The 17,551-nt window shown below is 57.0% G+C and overlaps 5 protein-coding genes across 5 annotated transcripts; 3 read left to right on the plus strand and 2 right to left on the minus strand.

Annotated features, from left to right (window-relative positions):
* Window positions 1-1,570: 1,570 nt before the first annotated feature.
* Window positions 1,571-3,141, minus strand: F5144DRAFT_368336 (uncharacterized protein). The gene is made up of 5 exons (XM_066784466.1): window positions 2,314-3,141; window positions 2,139-2,248; window positions 2,034-2,068; window positions 1,805-1,974; window positions 1,571-1,739 (listed from the first exon to the last, which is right to left on the minus strand). The coding sequence occupies exons 1-5, from the start codon at window positions 2,996-2,998 to the stop codon at window positions 1,690-1,692; spliced, it is 1,050 nt and encodes a 349-aa protein (XP_066640369.1). The 5' UTR covers window positions 2,999-3,141; the 3' UTR covers window positions 1,571-1,689.
* Window positions 3,142-3,790: 649 nt separating this feature from the next.
* Window positions 3,791-5,600, minus strand: F5144DRAFT_368334 (isoprenoid synthase domain-containing protein). The gene is made up of 2 exons (XM_066784465.1): window positions 4,131-5,600; window positions 3,791-4,053 (listed from the first exon to the last, which is right to left on the minus strand). Exons 1-2 carry the CDS (start codon window positions 5,325-5,327, stop codon window positions 3,892-3,894), a joined length of 1,359 nt encoding a protein of 452 aa, XP_066640370.1. The 5' UTR covers window positions 5,328-5,600; the 3' UTR covers window positions 3,791-3,891.
* A 53-nt stretch (window positions 5,601-5,653) lies between these two features.
* On the plus strand, window positions 5,654-6,764 carry F5144DRAFT_583912 (endoplasmic reticulum-based factor for assembly of V-ATPase-domain-containing protein). The gene is made up of 2 exons (XM_066789582.1): window positions 5,654-6,071; window positions 6,127-6,764. Exons 1-2 carry the CDS (start codon window positions 5,799-5,801, stop codon window positions 6,661-6,663), a joined length of 810 nt encoding a protein of 269 aa, XP_066640371.1. The 5' UTR covers window positions 5,654-5,798; the 3' UTR covers window positions 6,664-6,764.
* Window positions 6,765-7,120: 356 nt separating this feature from the next.
* On the plus strand, window positions 7,121-9,919 carry F5144DRAFT_595769 (Phophatidylserine decarboxylase-domain-containing protein; the record flags this gene model as incomplete). Its single annotated transcript, XM_066790727.1, has 6 exons — window positions 7,121-7,973; window positions 8,263-8,377; window positions 8,439-8,723; window positions 8,786-8,942; window positions 9,013-9,113; window positions 9,190-9,919. 6 exons carry the CDS (start codon window positions 7,121-7,123, stop codon window positions 9,917-9,919), a joined length of 2,241 nt encoding a protein of 746 aa, XP_066640372.1.
* A 4,585-nt stretch (window positions 9,920-14,504) lies between these two features.
* Window positions 14,505-17,197, plus strand: F5144DRAFT_368530 (fungal-specific transcription factor domain-containing protein). The gene is made up of 2 exons (XM_066784468.1): window positions 14,505-15,307; window positions 15,374-17,197. Exons 1-2 carry the CDS (start codon window positions 14,605-14,607, stop codon window positions 17,041-17,043), a joined length of 2,373 nt encoding a protein of 790 aa, XP_066640373.1. The 5' UTR covers window positions 14,505-14,604; the 3' UTR covers window positions 17,044-17,197.
* The last annotated feature ends 354 nt before the right edge of the window (window positions 17,198-17,551 follow it).

Raw genomic sequence — 17,551 nt, forward strand, 5'->3', positions numbered from 1 at the left:
AGATAAAAGAATCGGCGGCGGCGGCACATGGGTCACAGTGCCCTCCTCAGGAAGGCGCCCCAAAAGGACGGAAGAGGCCTTGAAACATTCGAAACGGCCCACCGCGGCCTGCACTTCTCCTCGGCCCCCAGACCGCTCCACCCGAAGCAATTCCCATCCTTCCGGTCCAGATTGCCATGTTGCGTTGGCAAGCTGGCCTCCTGAGCCCTGCGTAGGAGGGGTCCGGAAGGGTTGTGGGGCCAGGACGGGTGAAGGGTTCACCTGCCCTCGCCGCCGCCGCTGTCGGCGAGAGGAAAGGACCCCTGGCCAGCTGGGCTTATCTAGGGACGTTTATTGGCCAGATCTTCGGGATAGGAGACTGCCGCCCTCCGGGCAAGCAGCCCAGGCCCAGTGAAGGGCCAGCTTAGCCAATCATCAAGCCGATAGACCATACCCCTGTCCATTTGTGGACTTCCAGACACCGCCCCCCTTCTTTCCGTTTTTGGCGGCCATCCGAAGCTATCACGAGCCTGAAGTTTCCATCGAGTAACAATCGAGTAAGCCTGGAGAAGCCTGCATCCGATTCGCCACAGCCCGCTCGCTGAGCTTATGCAAAAGCAACCAACTGCAACGCTGTACGATCTCGAGAGTCCAGAATGCGATCGCTTTTGTTCTCATGGCTCACCTGACACCACTGGCATTCAACGCTTTGTCAAACGGCCATGGCTAGATTTTGTCGCGGGCCAGAGCCTTAACACTCAATAAGCCACTCATCCGCAAATCCCGGGAAACTTCAACCTGGGTGGTAATTATGACATGACAGAAATTACTCTTGATACGGTCGGTGAACAAATGAAGAAAATTTCTTCAGGTCTCGGCTGACTCGTGGAAGATTCCGCTTAACTGACCCGGAGGTCGCCGGAGGGGTTTTACCCGGCCCACCACGGCTTGCCCCGGCTAACTCAGTGAGATGACATTCTTTGTCGTTTCGGATGAGTAGGTATGCCAACCAAGGCCGCAAGGCAACCCCGGCTAGGTACCATGGGTTCTTTCATAACTTTGCACTATCGGACGAAGACCAGCTAATCCCTCCCGGCACCGATGGATACCCCTCGGGCTATGCTCCACCAAACCGGGCTGTCAGCCACCGGCCCGGAATGTTGGCTGCTACGGCTTTCGGATGCCAGGACCCACATCTCACCGTTTTACGGCCCGAACGTCTGGGGGGCGTCCTGTGCGTACGGCCGTAGTCACCGCCTCAAGGCCGGGATGCATGCCCGAGCACTGGGGCTGCCGCCAGTGTCCTTGGCATTGACAAAACACCCAGTAGAAAAACAACCGCACGTGGATTCTGCGGCGTACGATTCACTAGGACTTGAGACTAACTACCGATTATATGACTCTCACAGGTTCGCTGGTTCAGCGGTCTGGCATAGATCGGCCACCGGCGCGGTCCACATCAAATATCACTGAAGGGCACTCACACATCGTTATAGCTGTCAGAGACTGTCCCTGAGAAGTGAGTTATAGCTGACCTCGCTGACTTCGCTGCCCTCTGGTTGCATGCCATTTAGTCACATGATGGATGTATTCGTTTGTCACAGATTGGGGGACCATGACACAGCTCATAGGCAATGCAGATAGTAGTTGGGAGCGAGCCACAGGCTTAGATTGGTAACGAGGTTGGTTGCTCCTATCCTAACATGCAATTTACAGCCGTGCCGCGTCCTCCGGGTTCTTGACCTCGACCATCAGTTTACCTGTTCGAAAGTTAGCTGCAATTCGTATTTCGTTACCCGTCTCCCTCGCTGCCTCTGCTACTTACCAATGTTCCGACCCTGGAACAGATAATCGAGCGCCTCTTCTGACGCCCCCACGCCGCCCTTGAGGATCGTCTCCTTCCTCTTGAGCTTGCCTTCACCCAGCCACTGCCCAATTTGCGTTCGCGCCGCGGCATACTCCTTCGCATAGTCGAAGACGATGAAGCCTTGCATCCTGAGGGGGGGTCAGCACCGCCGAGCTGGAACGCAACATATGTACAGCGGGACACTTACTTGATCCGCTGGCCAATGATGTTGAAGAAGTTTTTCTGTGGCCGTGGTATTAGCCAGACGTTTCCAAGCCGGTGTAAATAAAATAGCATCCGGTGAACTACTTACCGTGGGCCCTGACTTGCTCTCGGAGTTGTACTGAGAGATACCGCCGCACATGACGAAGCGGGAGAAGGCATTCGCCCGGCCAAGCGCCATCTCGAGTTGCTCGCCGCCGACTAAACACACATTCTGTCAGCCTGTCCCCTCGAATTCGCCTCTCCGACACCAGAACTCTGCTTACCATTGTCAAAGAACACGTCAATAAACTTGGGAGTAGCCTCCTTAAACTTCCTGTGGAACTCCGGGTCCTTGTAGTTGAGCGCAACATCTAGACCCAGCTCCTCCTTCAACCAGCGGCACTTCTCGTCGCTGCCAGCGGTACCAATGACGCGGGCGCCGGCAATCTTTGCGATCTGCGCGGCCACGCTCCCCGTGGCACCAGCCGCCGCCGAGACGACGACCGTGTCGCCGGCCTTGGGCTCGCCGATCTTGGTCATGCCGAAATACGCCGTCAGGCCCGTCAGGCCGAACACGCCGAGTAGGTCGGTGACCTTGGCGCCGGCGGCCAGCGCCGACGCGGGCTCGACCTGGCTCTCGGGTAGGATGCCGACCTCGCGGATGCCCAGCGGGGCGGTGACGATGTCGCCGGCCTTAGCCTTGGCGGAGCGGGAGGCGAGCACGCGCGAGATGGTGGTGGCGCGCATGACCTCGCCGATCTGCACGGGCGGGATGTAGGAGCGCTTGTCGTCGAGCCAGCCGCGCATGGCCGGGTCGTACGACACGTACAGGCACTCGAGCAGCAGCTGGCCGTCTTGGAGGTCGGCCTCGGTCGGCGCTGCTACGGTCCGCTGCCGGAACGTCTTGCCGGGGACGATGGGCCCCGTCGGCCGCTCCGCTAGTTCGAGCTGCTGAGACTGTCGTGCCATGTTGTCTTGCCTGTGTAGATAAGGGTGTGTAGTACAACAGGGGGGAGGTCGCCGTCTAATTGGGTGTTACAACAAGTAAGTAGCCGTGTGTAATTGAAGTATTGCTGTTTTCGACAGGATGATCCACGGGTAAGATACCGGTATGTTTAATTTCAAGAGTGCCTTAGCTATCTATTAACATTTACTGATGGACGTCTTCATTGATACTTGTAGTGCCTCCAAGATACTGACGTCGTAGGCATGAAGTGACATTGACAAGCAACCTGAAGCACATTAGTAATGCATCTCAGGGAACTTTCCATGCCGGACCTGGCTTTCTGCAACCGAACTCCGCTCTTGCGCTGCAACTACCACTCGGCAGATCCTCCGAGCCGAGGTTGGCCCCAAATCCGGTCCCAGAGCCTCGGACGATCACGAATCCCGGTGGCCACTTCCACTCCGGCGAGTAACAATCCGGGAACCCCTTTGCGGGGTTTCTACGGCGGTCACCATTTTGGTCGCTTCTCCGTGAGTAGCAGCCAATGGCAGTTGTTGTTGCGTGCTGGTAAATCGCCCGGAACCTTTCTGCTTGACAGGATGGGAAAACGAGGTGGACGAGGGTTCCTGGGAAAGATCTAATTCGTAAGGTGGAACCCTGACCGGAATTCCATCCGTCTGATCTGAATTGGAATGATATCTCGTCCGTTCTCATAGCGCCATATGATGCATTATCATCATACACAAAGCGGCATTGTCCAAGATCACTTGGAGATGCCGAGCCCGTCTGTTATACATCAGCCAAACATATGGCTGCTCGTCTATATTCGCCCCCTCGTCTCCCGACGTCCCGCGAACATTACATTGTGCGATTGTCGTGTTAGTACATTGGTCAAATCGACCACTGGCGGAGAGCTTTACTTCTTCCGCTGCAGGGTCTTGACAGCCATTTCGACGAGGCCATCCTTGGCCTCGCTATCTGGGAACAGGCTGAGAGAAGCAATCGCCTTTTCGGCGTAATCTTCAGCAAGCGCACGCGTTTGCTGAATACCGTCGCTTTGCATCACCAAGTCTCGTGCCTATAAATATTTGATTAGCGTCCTCCTCCTAGCCCCGATAAATATCAGATCCAAACGAAAGAGAGAGCAAAACCCACCCGGGCAACATCGCCGTCATTCGCAAATTTCCTCCCTACTAGAGCCCCGAGCTCCGGCATGGTCTTCCAAGCAAATAATAGCGGAGCGGTCGCTAGCCCAAGCTCCAAGTCGGCGCCCGCAGGCTTGCCTAACTCCTTCTCGCTACGAGTGTAGTCGAGCAAGTCATCGACGAGCTGGAACGCCAGGCCAAGATTCCTGCCGTAGCTGTACGCGGCGTCTACCGTTTGCGCGTCCGCGCCACCCAGAAGGGCCGCCGCGCGGCAGCTCTTGCTGATGAGAGACGCCGTCTTGAGGTATGTCTTTTGCAGGTAGTAGGTGAGGGCGTCCTCGGACCACTGCGGGTTGGTCTCGTCCCGTGCCGTGTTCTTGAGCTGCATGAACTCGCCCTCGACAAGGTTGGCGATGACGGTGGCCAGCAGTTCGATTACTTCGGCGTGACGCAGGCGCGCAAGCGCGACCGACGCCCTGCCGAGGAGGAAGTCGCCCGCCAGCACCGCCATCTTGTTGCCGAACTCGAGGTTGGCGGACGGCGACCCGCGGCGCGACACGGAATGATCGATTACATCGTCGTGTAGGAGCGAGGCAGTGTGGATCAGCTCTGTGATCTCGGCCAGCCTCCGCTGCGAGGGGAGGATATCGGCATCGGCGAGAACCGGCTCGCTCTCGGTGCCGGCAGACGGGTTAAAGTCGGAAAGAATGGACTGAGGGGAAATGGAGGTGTCGATGGCCGCGGAGGCCTGGGCTGTCGCTTGCTGGCGCTGTGGTGCCTTTGGGCAGAGTGATGTTGCCCGCGACATTAGCAGGACTATGAGCGGCCGGACATGCTTTCCCTCGGCTTGGGTGTAGTACTTGGCGGCGCGGTCGAGCGAAGGATGGCCGGAGCCGAGTAGCTTCCTGATGTTCCCTGTCAGAAACTTCATCTCCTTCGCCACGATCCGGAGGGGATCGATGGTGGGGAGGTCGCCCTTGGTCGCGCGGGTGACGGCATTGGAGACGATGTTGCCGGCAACTGAAACGGCAGCAGCCCACGCCGACGGGTTGGGTCGGCCGGAGTGGAAGAGCACCCTTGACTGCGGTATCCGGGCACCGAGGGATGCCGTCCTAAGACATTGTGCGCATGTCGGCGGCTGTAACCGCGCAAGTTGTGTGGCGCTCCTGGCCCCGCGAACCACTGAAGCCCCCGTCCCTAACTGCATTTCCTCGCACTTTCCTCCTCAATTATAGCCAGTTGACTGCCGGGCGTCACGGTTCGGTCGTCTGGCGCATTGGGGACGGAATCGAGAGTCGGGGCGGCCGAGATGCGCGTGATTGGGGCCCTGGAAGATGACCTGGCTGTTCTTCCCGTGGGTCCCGAAAACTTCCATTCTGCCCGACAATTTTTTGGGATCTCCGCTACGGATGGAAGCCCGGTGTGGCTCGGGTTGGGTGGGTACTGGTGGGTTTTGTGGCTGGTCTGGGCCTGGGGGTGCTCCTAGGGTATAACCTTGGTGTGCCAGTCTTGGCGTTGCGGATTAGTTGATGTCTCGTTGGTTGTCTGCCTGGGTCTGGTTGTGAGCATGCGCCAACAAGACACTAAACCATCTCATCGGAGAGCGTTTGTCGTATTACTTTTTCATCTAATCACATCCAATCCCCCCTGATTCATTACCAATTTCACGTCGCCAAAGATGGTTTTACTCACAATGACCCCCCGTATCGTGACGGGGCTGCAGTCCTTGAGCAGAGCGGGCAATTCACAAAAAGCAGCAACTCAGTCTCAGAACTCTGACGACCACGAGCCATCGCTCGAAGACCCAGCTATCGGCAACCCTGTCTCTCATTCACAAGTCGTGGATATTTGGAAAGCACTCAACCATAATCGTCATGGAGATTACACTCTGGAAGACCTTCTAAAAGGATCCAAGGTCTACGCACCGCCGCCAACCCCGAAGTCCGAGCCGGTGAGTTTTAGTCGGTCATGCGGGCACAACCCCCCTCATACTAATCATATCGAAGTCGGACGACTACAAGGCACTCATGGCGCGACTTCGCCGGGAGCAGGAACAGCGGGAGTATGAACGCATGGCGAATCCGCTGCCACCGATGGAGACCTTTTCTCAGCGGTATCCGAACGGCGCAAACATGGCTCAAGCGTTTGCGGCGGTGAACCGACCGACTCATGAAGGGGACTTGGGCGATGACGATGTAACCCACACCGAAGTGCATCGCCAGCTAATGCTGGTTCTGAACTTCGTGGCGAGTATACTGGGGGTTGCGGCGACGCTCTGGATCGTGGCTAGGTGGTGGAGCACGCCAGCCAGGCTGTTTCTGACGATGGGCGGAAGCTTTCTAGTTGGAATTGCGGAGATCGCCGTGTACTCTGGATACATATGGCATCTTAGCGAGGCCAACAAGAAGGACAAGGCGATGAAGGAGGTCAAAGAAGTCCTCCAGACCTGGACGGTTGGGGTTGAAGACGAAGCCGTTGTGGTTGGTGGAAAGCCACGGGACCATGACCCAAACCTTCGGCAGCGGCAGAAGGACCGCACATAATAAGGAAAAGCCCGAAGGTTCTCTAATTGTGCATACCTTAAGTTGCCAACTCGAACATGTCCAGTCGTGGTTTGATATCTGTTTTTCCAATGCCCAGCACATGCATGTATGCTTGGCTCGAGCAGAACCCGAGTTAAGGTACATACTCACAGGGGTAGGGTGGGGCATTTCAGCCCCACGTCATTGTGCATGGTTGCGCAGGACGCGTCTCGGGCATTTGTGAGACGCGTAAAACGCGACCCTTTCGATTTTCCCAGCAGTGTGAGGGGCACCACTCAACAAGCCATTGTCATTTTGATACACTGGCGTCTCTGTCATTACCCTTTTTGGACACGCCAATCGTAGTTATTATTTACCCTTACTTCCAATTTCCATCCCACGCCTCCAGAGCGGCGTGTCTCCGTTGCGACGCCGCGTCGTGTTCTCACTCTTCTTGGGAACTCTGTGGATTACAAATATGTCGACCGACCAGCCAACAGCGCATCGCATCGATCCCGTCGACGCGGCAGATAAGAAGACACCACCTCGAGAGCGGAAACGACCACTACGGACCTACAGTCGACGATCGATCCAGACAAAGGCGCAAGAACAAGAGGAGGAACTGTCGCAAGGGGACGGGTGTGTCAGTGCCAGCACTCCAGATATGGGACGAACAGACACGCCGGTCCAGCTCCCGGCCCTGCCCACGCACCGACATACGGAACAAGACGGGCCAGCGCAACAGTCAAGTCGGGGATCGATCCTGGCATACTTCAAGCCTCTGCCGCCAAGTTCCGACGCACCTTTTGGTGTCGCATCTTCTGACCCTGCCGAACCCCAGTCGACACCACCGACATCTCCATCGTCCTCCCGGGCAAGAAAGCGAAGACGGCTCACTACAAGGCCCCAATTCGGGGAGTTCGAACAGCATGTCGGGTCTGATGCTGGAGACACGGCCGATTCTGCCGATGGCGATGGCGATGGCGATGGCAAAGGGGATGGCCAACCCCCCGGGAAAGCAGCAGTTGACAAACAACCCCGCTGCTCCCTTTCCGAAAGTACAATTATTGTTGGGGGTGCGAAATATGACACGCTGCGACCAGCTTTGAGCGAAGTAGCAGGAAACTCCTTGTGCCACCAAGACGAACCACCAAGCTATGTGGCGGATGGAGGGTCGAAGATTAAGAAACGGCTTGACAAACGACCCGCAAAAGACATGACGCAAACAACGCTGAGTCTTTCAGTTCATAAAGAGCCGGGCTTCACCATGTGCAGTGTCTGCGACATTCTGTACAACCCCTTGAACGAAAAAGACAGGAAAGAGCACAACCGTCGGCATGCCGCCTTCTCTCGAAACAAGAAGCGGCGGGTCCTATGATGATTCTGGTTGGTCTTGAAAACGGCTTTGGAGAGTGTTTTACGATTTCCGGAAGTAGTGGAGATGCAACGATCGACCGATGTGTTGGAGCCTTTGAGAGAAGGGCTGACGGTATCATGACATCATGATGCCCCTTTACAAGCCAACACTCTAGAATAGCCCGCCCTATAAGCCGACCCTGAAATATGTTGGCCCTGAAATCGAACTTGGTTCAATACACTCGATTGTTGTCAAACTCTTAGAACTTTTGGGCTTTCAACAATTGTCCCATATCGAGTCGGCACTCTCCCTGTTAAGCAAGATGGTACACCAACACGGCGACCATGCCGAGATCCCAGACAAGGATCGAGTCAATAGGTAGGTATAGTTTCTGGAGTGATGCTGCACGAGCAAAACAACGTTAACAACCCTTTTTTAGACCCGGGGCGTGGCTGCCCGCCGACAATCGTGTTCACCGTGAGTGGTTGGGTCGGACTATTGACCACATCGATGAACATGGAGAGAAGGAGCTCATCCCCGTGCTGCGCGAGTTTAAACAATTGATCGAGGAGAACCCCCGTATTTACATGTACTTCACCGAGATGTGGGATGAGATCCCAAACAAGGCGCCTTATCAGAACGACCCCACGGGAGAATCCCAGATCCGGGATTACGACCACATGCTGCAAGTCCTGAATCATGTGTTCGGGAGGGCCCCCGAGTGGTAGGTCGCTTCACCGGCCATTTTCTTACATATCACATCGAGGCTGAGTGGTGTTATTCTAGGACGGATGCGGCTGCCAGTGTAGGCATGGTCGGGGTGCCCATGGCCGCCATCTTCGATTATGCCATGGGTACTCCGAGCGGTCACGCCGCCTTCCTGGACCCTGATGTAAATCGCATGTTGAAGAAGATCCTCAACGAATGGGGCAAGTACTTGAAGGTAACCTTTGATCCTTTCACTCCTCGCTGAAACATTGCGCTCTCGGTGTGTGTTTCTGACATGCGTTCAGTCTCCCGAGTCCGCAGAGGTACTTCGCGATCACCAGACGGGCTGGTTCGGCGCGGTGGGCTACAAGGACCTCATGCAGGTAGCCAACGGACCAAACGGCACGTCGTTCAAATTCGAAGAAATGTACAAGTGCGAGCCCTCGCAGAAGCACTTTGGGTTCAAGTCATGGGACGGTAAGCTGTCATCCCTACGGGGCCCTACTCACACGCTGCCGCGTTGCTGACAGGGAGACCCCAGATTTCTTCACCCGCAAGGTCCAGGAATCGGCACGGCCGGTGGCCGCTCCCGACAACGACGATATCATCGCGAACCCGTGCGAGTCCAAGGTGTTCAACGTGACGCGCAACGCCAAGCTGCGCGACAAGTTCTGGGTCAAAGGCCAGCCGTACTCGGTGATCGACATGCTGGGCAACGACCCGCTGGCGGAGCAGTTTGCGGGCGCGACCGTGTACCAGGCGTTTCTGTCGGCGCTGTCGTACCACCGGTGGCACGCGCCCGTGTCGGGCACGGTCAAGCGCTGCTTCGTGCGCGACGGCACCTACTTCAGCGAGCCGCTGTTCGAGTCGTCGGCCGAGGGCGGCGACATCGACAGGGGCGGTATCACCGTCGCCCAGGGCTACCTCTCCTCCCTGGCCACCCGCGCCGTCATCTTCTTCGAGGCCGACAAACCGGCCCTCGGCCTGGTGGCGTTTATTGGCGTCGGCATGGACGAGGTCAGCACTTGCGAGATCACGGTGCGCGAGGGGCAGCACGTCAAGAAGGGCGACGAGACTGGCATGTTCCACTTTGGCGGCTCGTCCTTCTGCCTACTGTTTCGCGAGGGGGTCCCCCTGGGCGGGTTTCCCGAGACCGGGAGGAAGGAGAACGTGCCGGTGCGAGGTCCCCTGGCGGTTGTCGGGTCCGCGTGAGGTGGCGAGGGCCGCGGCTGTCCGTCTCGCTCACCCACTCACTCACTCTCTTTCTGGTTATCCGACGCTTGTGTAACGTGGATGAAGTATGTACAGTTTTTATAGGACAGATTGGCGAGTAGTTTTCCGCTTATCGTGGGAGCAACAGCCCCAGAGATTTGTTGCAGTTTTGCATGCATGGAAGCCAAGTTTTCGTTTCTCCGTCTTGCACATTGCTATTCGATTGCACATTGGGATTCGATATATCGCCGGATTCTTCCCACAACAGCCCCAATGAATTGCGACGCTCGTCTCCTTTCGGCGACCTTGGCGGCGCCATGTGGACGTCGTGCAACCGCGGCCTACCCTTGTAGTTTGTGGTTTGCGTCTGTCACACGAGCAGCGACGTTGGTGCCGACCCCTGCTTCACGTCGTCCGGGCTACACTAGTGTCAGAAAAGGGGGGGGTTGCTTTTCTCGTCGGAAGGATCTGGAAAAGCAAAAAGGGTCGCGCATCCGGGCTGGCCATGCCGGAGAACAAAACCGACGAGTCTTGAACTACCGGTGTGACAAAGCTCGAGGCGAGTGCTCAGCACCTGAGGCTTGTATCGGCCATGGCTGATTGGTCTTGACCCCGCCGTGGCGTCTGGCCGTCACCGACGAGGCCAGCCGTTTCTGTCTCCCTGCTTCAAATGCGAGGCGGTTCTCAGGTCCACCAAGGCAAGACATGGGGTTCTGCGGGGTTTCGCCTGAAACGGGATGGCCGTGCAGGACATGGAGGGTGATGGGAAGAAAAGCCAATTCCAACAAATTCCAAGAATACCAGCGAGGCGGTAAGCATGCCTGCCACTCACCGTGCGTTAGAAGAGGCTGCGGCCAAGAGATGGGCGGTCCGGGTGACCTGTCGCCCTACCTGGGCCGGGGCTGGGTGAGTCGGTGTGCCTCAGCCGCTCGATCAAGGGGGCGAGATGAGATGAGATACTACTCGATCTTTTTAGAGAGAATCGCAGAATGTCGAGAAATCCCCGACGTTTCTCTCGGCATGTCCCACCTCACCGCAGACCGGTTTCACAGTCCCACACACCCACTTCGGTAGCTTTTTGGTTTGACGGGCCCGGAAAGTCGGTCGAGGTGTCACGCAGCCCTTCTCCCAGAGTTGACGATTTCTCTATGCATTTACGGGCATGGAAGACTTTGTAAACTTACACGGTCGGGGATTGATTGACATCTTCAATTCCGGAATCAGTTCACACTTGAACCCACAACACATCAACAAACTCCGAAGGCTGCCGCATGTGGGGAGTGCGGGGTAGTGTTTGAGTGAACCCCCCTCCCCACGCTGCTGCCATCTTTTTACTTCTCGTTTACTAGCCGTTTTCAATTCCCGTCAGAGACAATCAACAAGCCGACGGATGGGTCCAAGAAGTGCGGTGATCACCGTTTCCCACCACACACGAAACAGTCTCGTCTCGTCTCGCAGAGCAGCTTTGGGGAGCAGGGAGGTGGGGCATTGTGCCGAGACTCTTAGCCTCTTTCTTTCACGGACTCTCCAGGACTGCGGGGAAAGTTGAGATGTTAGTTGAGTGGATGTCGTCATAGGTTGGCGCCCCGCCTTTCCCAAAGTTTCAAGAACGCGAATTTTCATCAGTTGTCTCTTGACGCCCAAGCAACTTGGGAGGCTGGGCCGAATCTTGACGTACCACTATTCCGATACCTTCTCTCTTAGTCTCCCGAAGTCAGAAAACCCATTCCCCCCTGTTACCTCGATATGTATATACCTACCTGGGTACCTGGGTCTGAGCCGTCGCTTAACTGAAGTCTTGTGTGTTTCCCTTGGGTGTTTGTAACAGGGGAATGGGACGACAAGATTCCTACGCTGGCAGAGTTGAATTGTGTCAACTTCCGAGTTCGGGGGCGGGACTCTGATGTCGACAACTGAAATGCAACCTGCCATCGGGACTTGGTAACCAATGTGCGGTATTGCGCGGCCTGCTTCGGCTACTTACTGATTGGGAAATAAAGTGCTCAGTTTTGATGTATCATCTTTCATATGCAGAACCTCGAGGACTGCAGCGTGGGGGGGAGCCGGACTTGTCGAGTCCTACACAGCAGTTGCCAAAGTCGTAGTGAACAAACTAAAGCGGAGAAACAGGCAGACGGGAATAACCAAGACTGGCGGGTCCAAATAGTAATGCTCCGAAACAACAGACACGAGTGGTGTTCCTTGTGCCAGTGAATGAGAGCCGAGTTCACACAGATAGACTGAACACCCAGCTCTTACGCATGAGGTTGACTGAGCAGTCGTTTTGAGCCATTCGTTAACGAGCGTGTCGGATGATCGGCATGCAGCACACATGCCTCTCGACGGGACCCTACATCATATGTAAAGCATCTCGATCAAGCCAGCATGAAAGCATTCCTGCGCGGCGGAATACAAATGGCAGGGACGATGAGGCAGGCTCGGTCTTCCATATGGTGTGAGCTGCGAGCGTTGGGCACACATGCACCCCACACGATGAGTGCCCCATTCATTCGCTACGCGGAGCGACGCGCAGCCCCGACAGTGCAGGTCTGAGATGGGAGATCAGGTTGCAATGGGGCAGGGCCCGTCAATTTCCAACATGTCCAACGGGCCTGCCCCGCACCCAGTGCCAGTGCCAATGCCTGCCCAACAGCCACAGCTCCCGAGAGAAGCCCGGTGCCGAGCAAGATTGGTGGCACAGCATGCGCGTCGGCCACTACCATAGGCCAAGGCTTGCCGAACACTAGCCGTCGACGCCGGATGAGGCTCACTGGGGTGTGCCTCACCCCAGAGAATGGATGCCCTTCCTCTGGTATACGTACCAAAGCCACGGGTCGAAGCCGCCTCCGGGCGGGAGGCACGACAGAAGATGCGCGCCAGTCGCTGGCGATCCGTGTCAAGGTGCAAGAGATGTGCACGGGGAGACCCGAGCCGGGTGGTCCTATGTGGCCATGTTTGCGCTCGTTTGTCGAGAGCTGCTTGCCCCGGGCTTGTCTGGTGGTCTGCTCCCTTTTCAGCTGGGTACATATGCATGAAGGGATCGGGCTACTTCCCACATGTGCGAAGAGGACTTTGCAAGCCGATTATGGTGCTATCACGAAGCATTGTGCAAGAAGTCACCGGAAATTGTGCTCTCGGCGTCTTGAAGCCCGCTACGCGTTTTCCCTGAAGCGGGCGTCCCCCCTCTTTATTAGTATAGGATTGACGACCTTAGTTGACTGACGGTCGAAGGTTGGAAGGTGCCTGGCCGATGGTCTGAAACATGCAAATGCTCAAACGAACGAACGGCCTCGACACGATGCGGCAGACGGGGTCGGCGGCAGCTCCCCGTCCACACTGGGTACCTTGTTGGTGTTAGACTGTCGTTGACTGAAACATGGGTCGGGCGAATCATGAGGGACGCAGGGATACCCGCAGCATTCGTATGTACTGTAACTATGCACAGATTACAGATTACCAGCAACAAGCAGCGACAAGCAGCAAAAACAAGCGTGCAGGTCACTTGCAGAGTTGCAGGGCAATCTCGTCGATCAAAGATGGGACGCAGAATCGTCAAAAAAGTCCCGGGGCGGGGCTGCCAAGCGCTGAAAGACTCGCTCATGTCTCGCTCCTCCCACTGTGGCCCGCTCATGCTTTGGAAAGAGCAACACTCTAGTGGAGGTCCCCACATCTCCCGCTTTCCATTTCTGGTTCTTTTGGCCAAATTTCCGCCCCTCTCCGCGCCATCCCGCGTCGCCGACGCGCCTCCTCAACCCCATTCTTCCATTCTTGCGAGGACTGATTGGAGACAGGACTCGGGAGGAAAATGAGGTTGTCAATTCTTTCTTTTCAACCCAAAGGTTTGTTTCGTCCCGCTCTCAACCCCATGCAGTATCAAATAACGGCCGCTTAACGCTAGAGGGAGCTACCAATGAACGGTTTCTTCTAGGGTTGTTTTCTCGTCGTTGAAACTCAAACGACGAATAACTACTACACAGTCGTTCGACTCTCAGAAGCCGGAGCGGAGGGGAATGGATGGAATGTCGGATGCCCCCCATGCCCTGAGACGGGACGATGGCACTGTGGAGAAGCCGAGCTGGGACCCATGCAGCAGCGCCTCCATGCAAGAGACCCTGGTTCTGCCGCCGAACATGGATTAGGGCGTGGGCGGCATCGTTGCTCTCCTCTCTCTCGCTCCCTCTCTCACGACCCCAGCCCACCCCAGCGAAGCGCCGGCCATTCACGTCCTCCTTGCGCACCACCTTGCTTGGCCTCAGACGAAGCCCCCTCTGCGACCTCTGCGACGGTCGATACTCCCTCTGGTCGCCTCGAGACGGGTTGTCCGTTCATGTGAAGAAACGAACGAACGAACGAATAACTAACCACAGGTTGCAAATCGCCGAGGGCTGGGGGGCATGTGCTCGTTGCTGTCTTTCCCTTGTCTCACTTCTTACCTCTGACCTCGTCCTATTTTGTCTTGTCTCTCCCTGCATGCGCCATCCGTAGCCCTCTGCCCAGTTCCCGAGATATCTGATCGGCGAGCCAACCAGACTCGGCGCCGCCCGGTCCCAAAGCGGCTCTCCCACACCTCTCCCCGCCCTGCGCGCTTTCTGCCATTCGCCTTAAGACCCTGGGGCCCTCTCCAACCAGAGCTGCCCATTTCCATCCCGGCCGCTGTGTTGGCATGGTCTCGTTATTGACGAGCCATGGACTGCCCTCTTCCCGTCGTGCAAGGCGGCGGGGACTTACGATGGTCGGATAGCCACAGCATGGACTCCGAGGAAGCCCAGTCTGTCGCCATGCCCTCGCCGTGGTTGGGCTCCTTCTCGAGGGGCTCCACCTCGGTCTCAGCATCCTCCTCCGCCGTGGGGTTCGCCCACACGGGCCAGCTCTCGCCCATCAGTAACGGCGTGGACCGACCCCGTGGACCCGTCCACAGCTCCGCCAGCAGCCTCGCATCCCCGTCTCAGTCGCCCCCGGTGACGGCCGAACCACTCTCGGCATCGTCGTCCGTCCGCCCCGACGCCCCCTGGCCGCTGGCCTACACTACACAAGAACACATCTCCGAGTTCCCCCGCGCCCTCGACAGCAATGGTGCTCTCCACCGCGAGCCCTCCTGGGAGGAGGGCTCGGACGGGATCTTGACGGTCCCCAAGTTAGAACCCCTGGACGACGAAGACTTTTGCATGGACGACTTCCAGGAGGCCCCCTCCCCCCCTACTCCCACCCTCCTCTGCCACTCGCAAGGAGGCCTAGATCAGCCGAAGCCCAAGAGACCCAGAGGGCGGCCACGGAAACATCCCCTCATACCAAGCATTGCCGCAAACAAGATCACCAAGGGCCGGTCCAAGACAGGATGTCTGACGTGCCGGAAGCGAAAGAAGAAGTGCGATGAAGCGAAACCGCGATGTAAGCTAGGACCGGAGCGGGCCGTCCCGTCCCCCCTCCAGAAGATGATGCTGACCACTGCCGCAGGTATGAACTGCGAGAAGAACGCAGTCGTTTGCGAAGGGTATCCGGAGAAACAAATCTGGAAGAGCGGAAAGGAGAGGGCTGAGGAGGGTACGGCAGAACCACTAGCTTTCCGCTATTCAACCTCTCTAACCCCGAACACAGAACGCAGCAAATATCGCAGCTTCCCGTCCATCACCATGCGCCCCCTTTTCCACGGCCTAGAGACCGTCGAAGACAGGATATTCTGGAAGCATTATAACGAACACCTCAGCGCCGTGCTCACAGTCGAAGGAGAGCACAAGAACGCCTTCAAAGACATGATGATCCCCATCGCGGTGAAGCACCAGGGCCTCATGCACTCCATCCTGTCTCTGGCCAGCAAGCACATCGACTTTAGCACTCCGTATGGGCTCAATGTCTTGAGGAACAACCCCAGCACAAACACGGGGGCATTGAAAGAGCGCTCTCTCTTTCACCACGATCAAGCCCGGCTCAAGTTCTACCATGACATCAAGTTCACGAACTCCACGCCGGAAACGGACGACAAGACCTTAGCCGCAGCCCGGTACGGCCAAATGCTCTGCTTCCTGCTCGAAGCGCTCGTCGAGGGTAGCCCACGCGGCGAGCACAGGATCCATCTCGCCGTGTATCGCAATTTGGTTTTGACCTCACCACCGGACGACTCTGCCTTCATGTCCTTCATCGCCGAGATTTTCCAGTACCATATCTTCGCCGACGAACTCATCCACTCCGCTCACCAGGAGACCTCCTCTTCAGCGGAGCCTCTCCCGCCAATTCCGGCCATGCACCAACCTAGATTACTCGGCGTGGCCGACGGCCTTTTGGGCTACCTATCACAGATAACAGCTATCCGGAATAGGATCAGGAGCAGGCTAATGGCACAAACGGACCTCGCCGTAGACTACGAAGATCTTTATTCCGCCGCCGACATCTACGGTGCCTTCCAGGAATGGACCCCCCATTGGCCACCCGGAGACAACCGCGACCAAGTCAGCCTCCTATACAAGCAGATGCTGTGGATTTACCTCAATCGGACCGTCCACCTACCGTCGTCGCCAGCGTCGTCCTCATTAGCATCCTCTGCGGCATCCCTCTCGTTCATCCACAGCTCCCCCTCCCAGGGCCGGCCCCCGCCCTCGGTGGTGAACACACCTCCCCAGTCTGCGTCGACAAGCTGCGCCTCCTCCCCGAAATTTATGGGCTCTTCCTACAATCTCAGTCATAGGACTAGCCGACCGGACTCGCGCTTGACCACGTCATCTCGCGCTCACTACGGCAACCGTGACACCGGAGAAACCGCGGCAGCGGGCGGCAACCGAGCCGAATCCCCTCCGCCTGCCCGGCGACCACCCAACCTCGACCCGGCCCTCTCCCTGGCCGTCGAGGAGTCGCTGGCCCTCTTAGAATCGTTCAAATCCAGCGATTCCTGCCAGACCTTGCTCCTTCTGCCGTGCTTCCTAGTGGGGACCGCCTGCTTCAGTCCCACTCAACAAAAGCGCGTGCGCGCCGCCATCAAAACCGTGCGTGGCTACACCGGGCTTCGAAATGCGGACCGCGTCGTCGAGCTCCTCGAGGAGATCTGGCGGCTCATGGAAGCGGGCGACTGGGTCGCTGCCTGGGACTGGCCTGGCGTTGCGGACAGGCTTGAGTTGGATTTCATCCCCGCTTAACTCAGAACCGGGGGACCCAGACCCCCCATTACCTACTTTTCACCATGGTGGGATAGCTGCTTGCAGCTTTCGTCTCTTGTGCGGCCCTCGTCGCAAAAACCCAAGAACGGTTCTCTCAAATCTTGACCCTCTGTCTCTACGTACAGGATGTCGTTCTACAGGGCCAGTACACGCTTCGGCCCTTGTACTTGTAATCAGGACACTCGTTGTCTACCTGCTTCTTACTGTCTTTTTCGGCAATTGTATCATTTTGGGAACTATAGCATGGGGTACGGGGTTTCACAGTTAAGGATTTTGGAATGCAGGAGTCATCGTCCAGTCACCCGTTTCAGGAAAGGCTTCGGGTTAACAAACAGCATGCAGTTTTTGGAGTCAGGATATTTTCGAAGGGATCGGGAATTCGGGCATACGGACACGATACTGGACAGGACTACAGGACGCAACGAAAGAGGGTTGGGTGAAACCGGCGAAACAGAAAGGGGATTGAACATGACGGATGGCGTTTGTT

The sequence above is a fragment of the Chaetomium tenue genome (genome assembly GCF_020726465.1).
Source record: "Chaetomium tenue strain MPI-SDFR-AT-0079 chromosome Unknown F5144scaffold_6, whole genome shotgun sequence".
Lineage (NCBI taxonomy): Eukaryota > Fungi > Ascomycota > Sordariomycetes > Sordariales > Chaetomiaceae > Chaetomium > Chaetomium tenue.

Excerpts from the sequence above, each read along its gene's own strand:
- F5144DRAFT_368336 (XM_066784466.1), bottom strand. The coding sequence starts at position 2,998 with ATGGCACGACAGTCTCAGCAGCTCGAACTAGCGGAGCGGCCGACGGGG. Across the intron at positions 2,249-2,313 it reads TGACGTGTTCTTTGACAATG|TCGGCGGCGAGCAACTCGAG; the intron begins GTAAGCAGAGTT and ends ATGTGTGTTTAG. Across the intron at positions 1,740-1,804 it reads GTTCCAGGGTCGGAACATTG|GTAAACTGATGGTCGAGGTC; the intron begins GTAAGTAGCAGA and ends ACTTTCGAACAG.
- F5144DRAFT_368334 (XM_066784465.1), bottom strand. The coding sequence starts at position 5,327 with ATGCAGTTAGGGACGGGGGCTTCAGTGGTTCGCGGGGCCAGGAGCGCC. Across the intron at positions 4,054-4,130 it reads ATGACGGCGATGTTGCCCGG|GCACGAGACTTGGTGATGCA; the intron begins GTGGGTTTTGCT and ends AAATATTTATAG.
- F5144DRAFT_583912 (XM_066789582.1), top strand. The coding sequence starts at position 5,799 with ATGGTTTTACTCACAATGACCCCCCGTATCGTGACGGGGCTGCAGTCC. Across the intron at positions 6,072-6,126 it reads CAACCCCGAAGTCCGAGCCG|TCGGACGACTACAAGGCACT; the intron begins GTGAGTTTTAGT and ends ATCATATCGAAG.
- F5144DRAFT_368530 (XM_066784468.1), top strand. The coding sequence starts at position 14,605 with ATGGACTGCCCTCTTCCCGTCGTGCAAGGCGGCGGGGACTTACGATGG. Across the intron at positions 15,308-15,373 it reads CGATGAAGCGAAACCGCGAT|GTATGAACTGCGAGAAGAAC; the intron begins GTAAGCTAGGAC and ends CCACTGCCGCAG.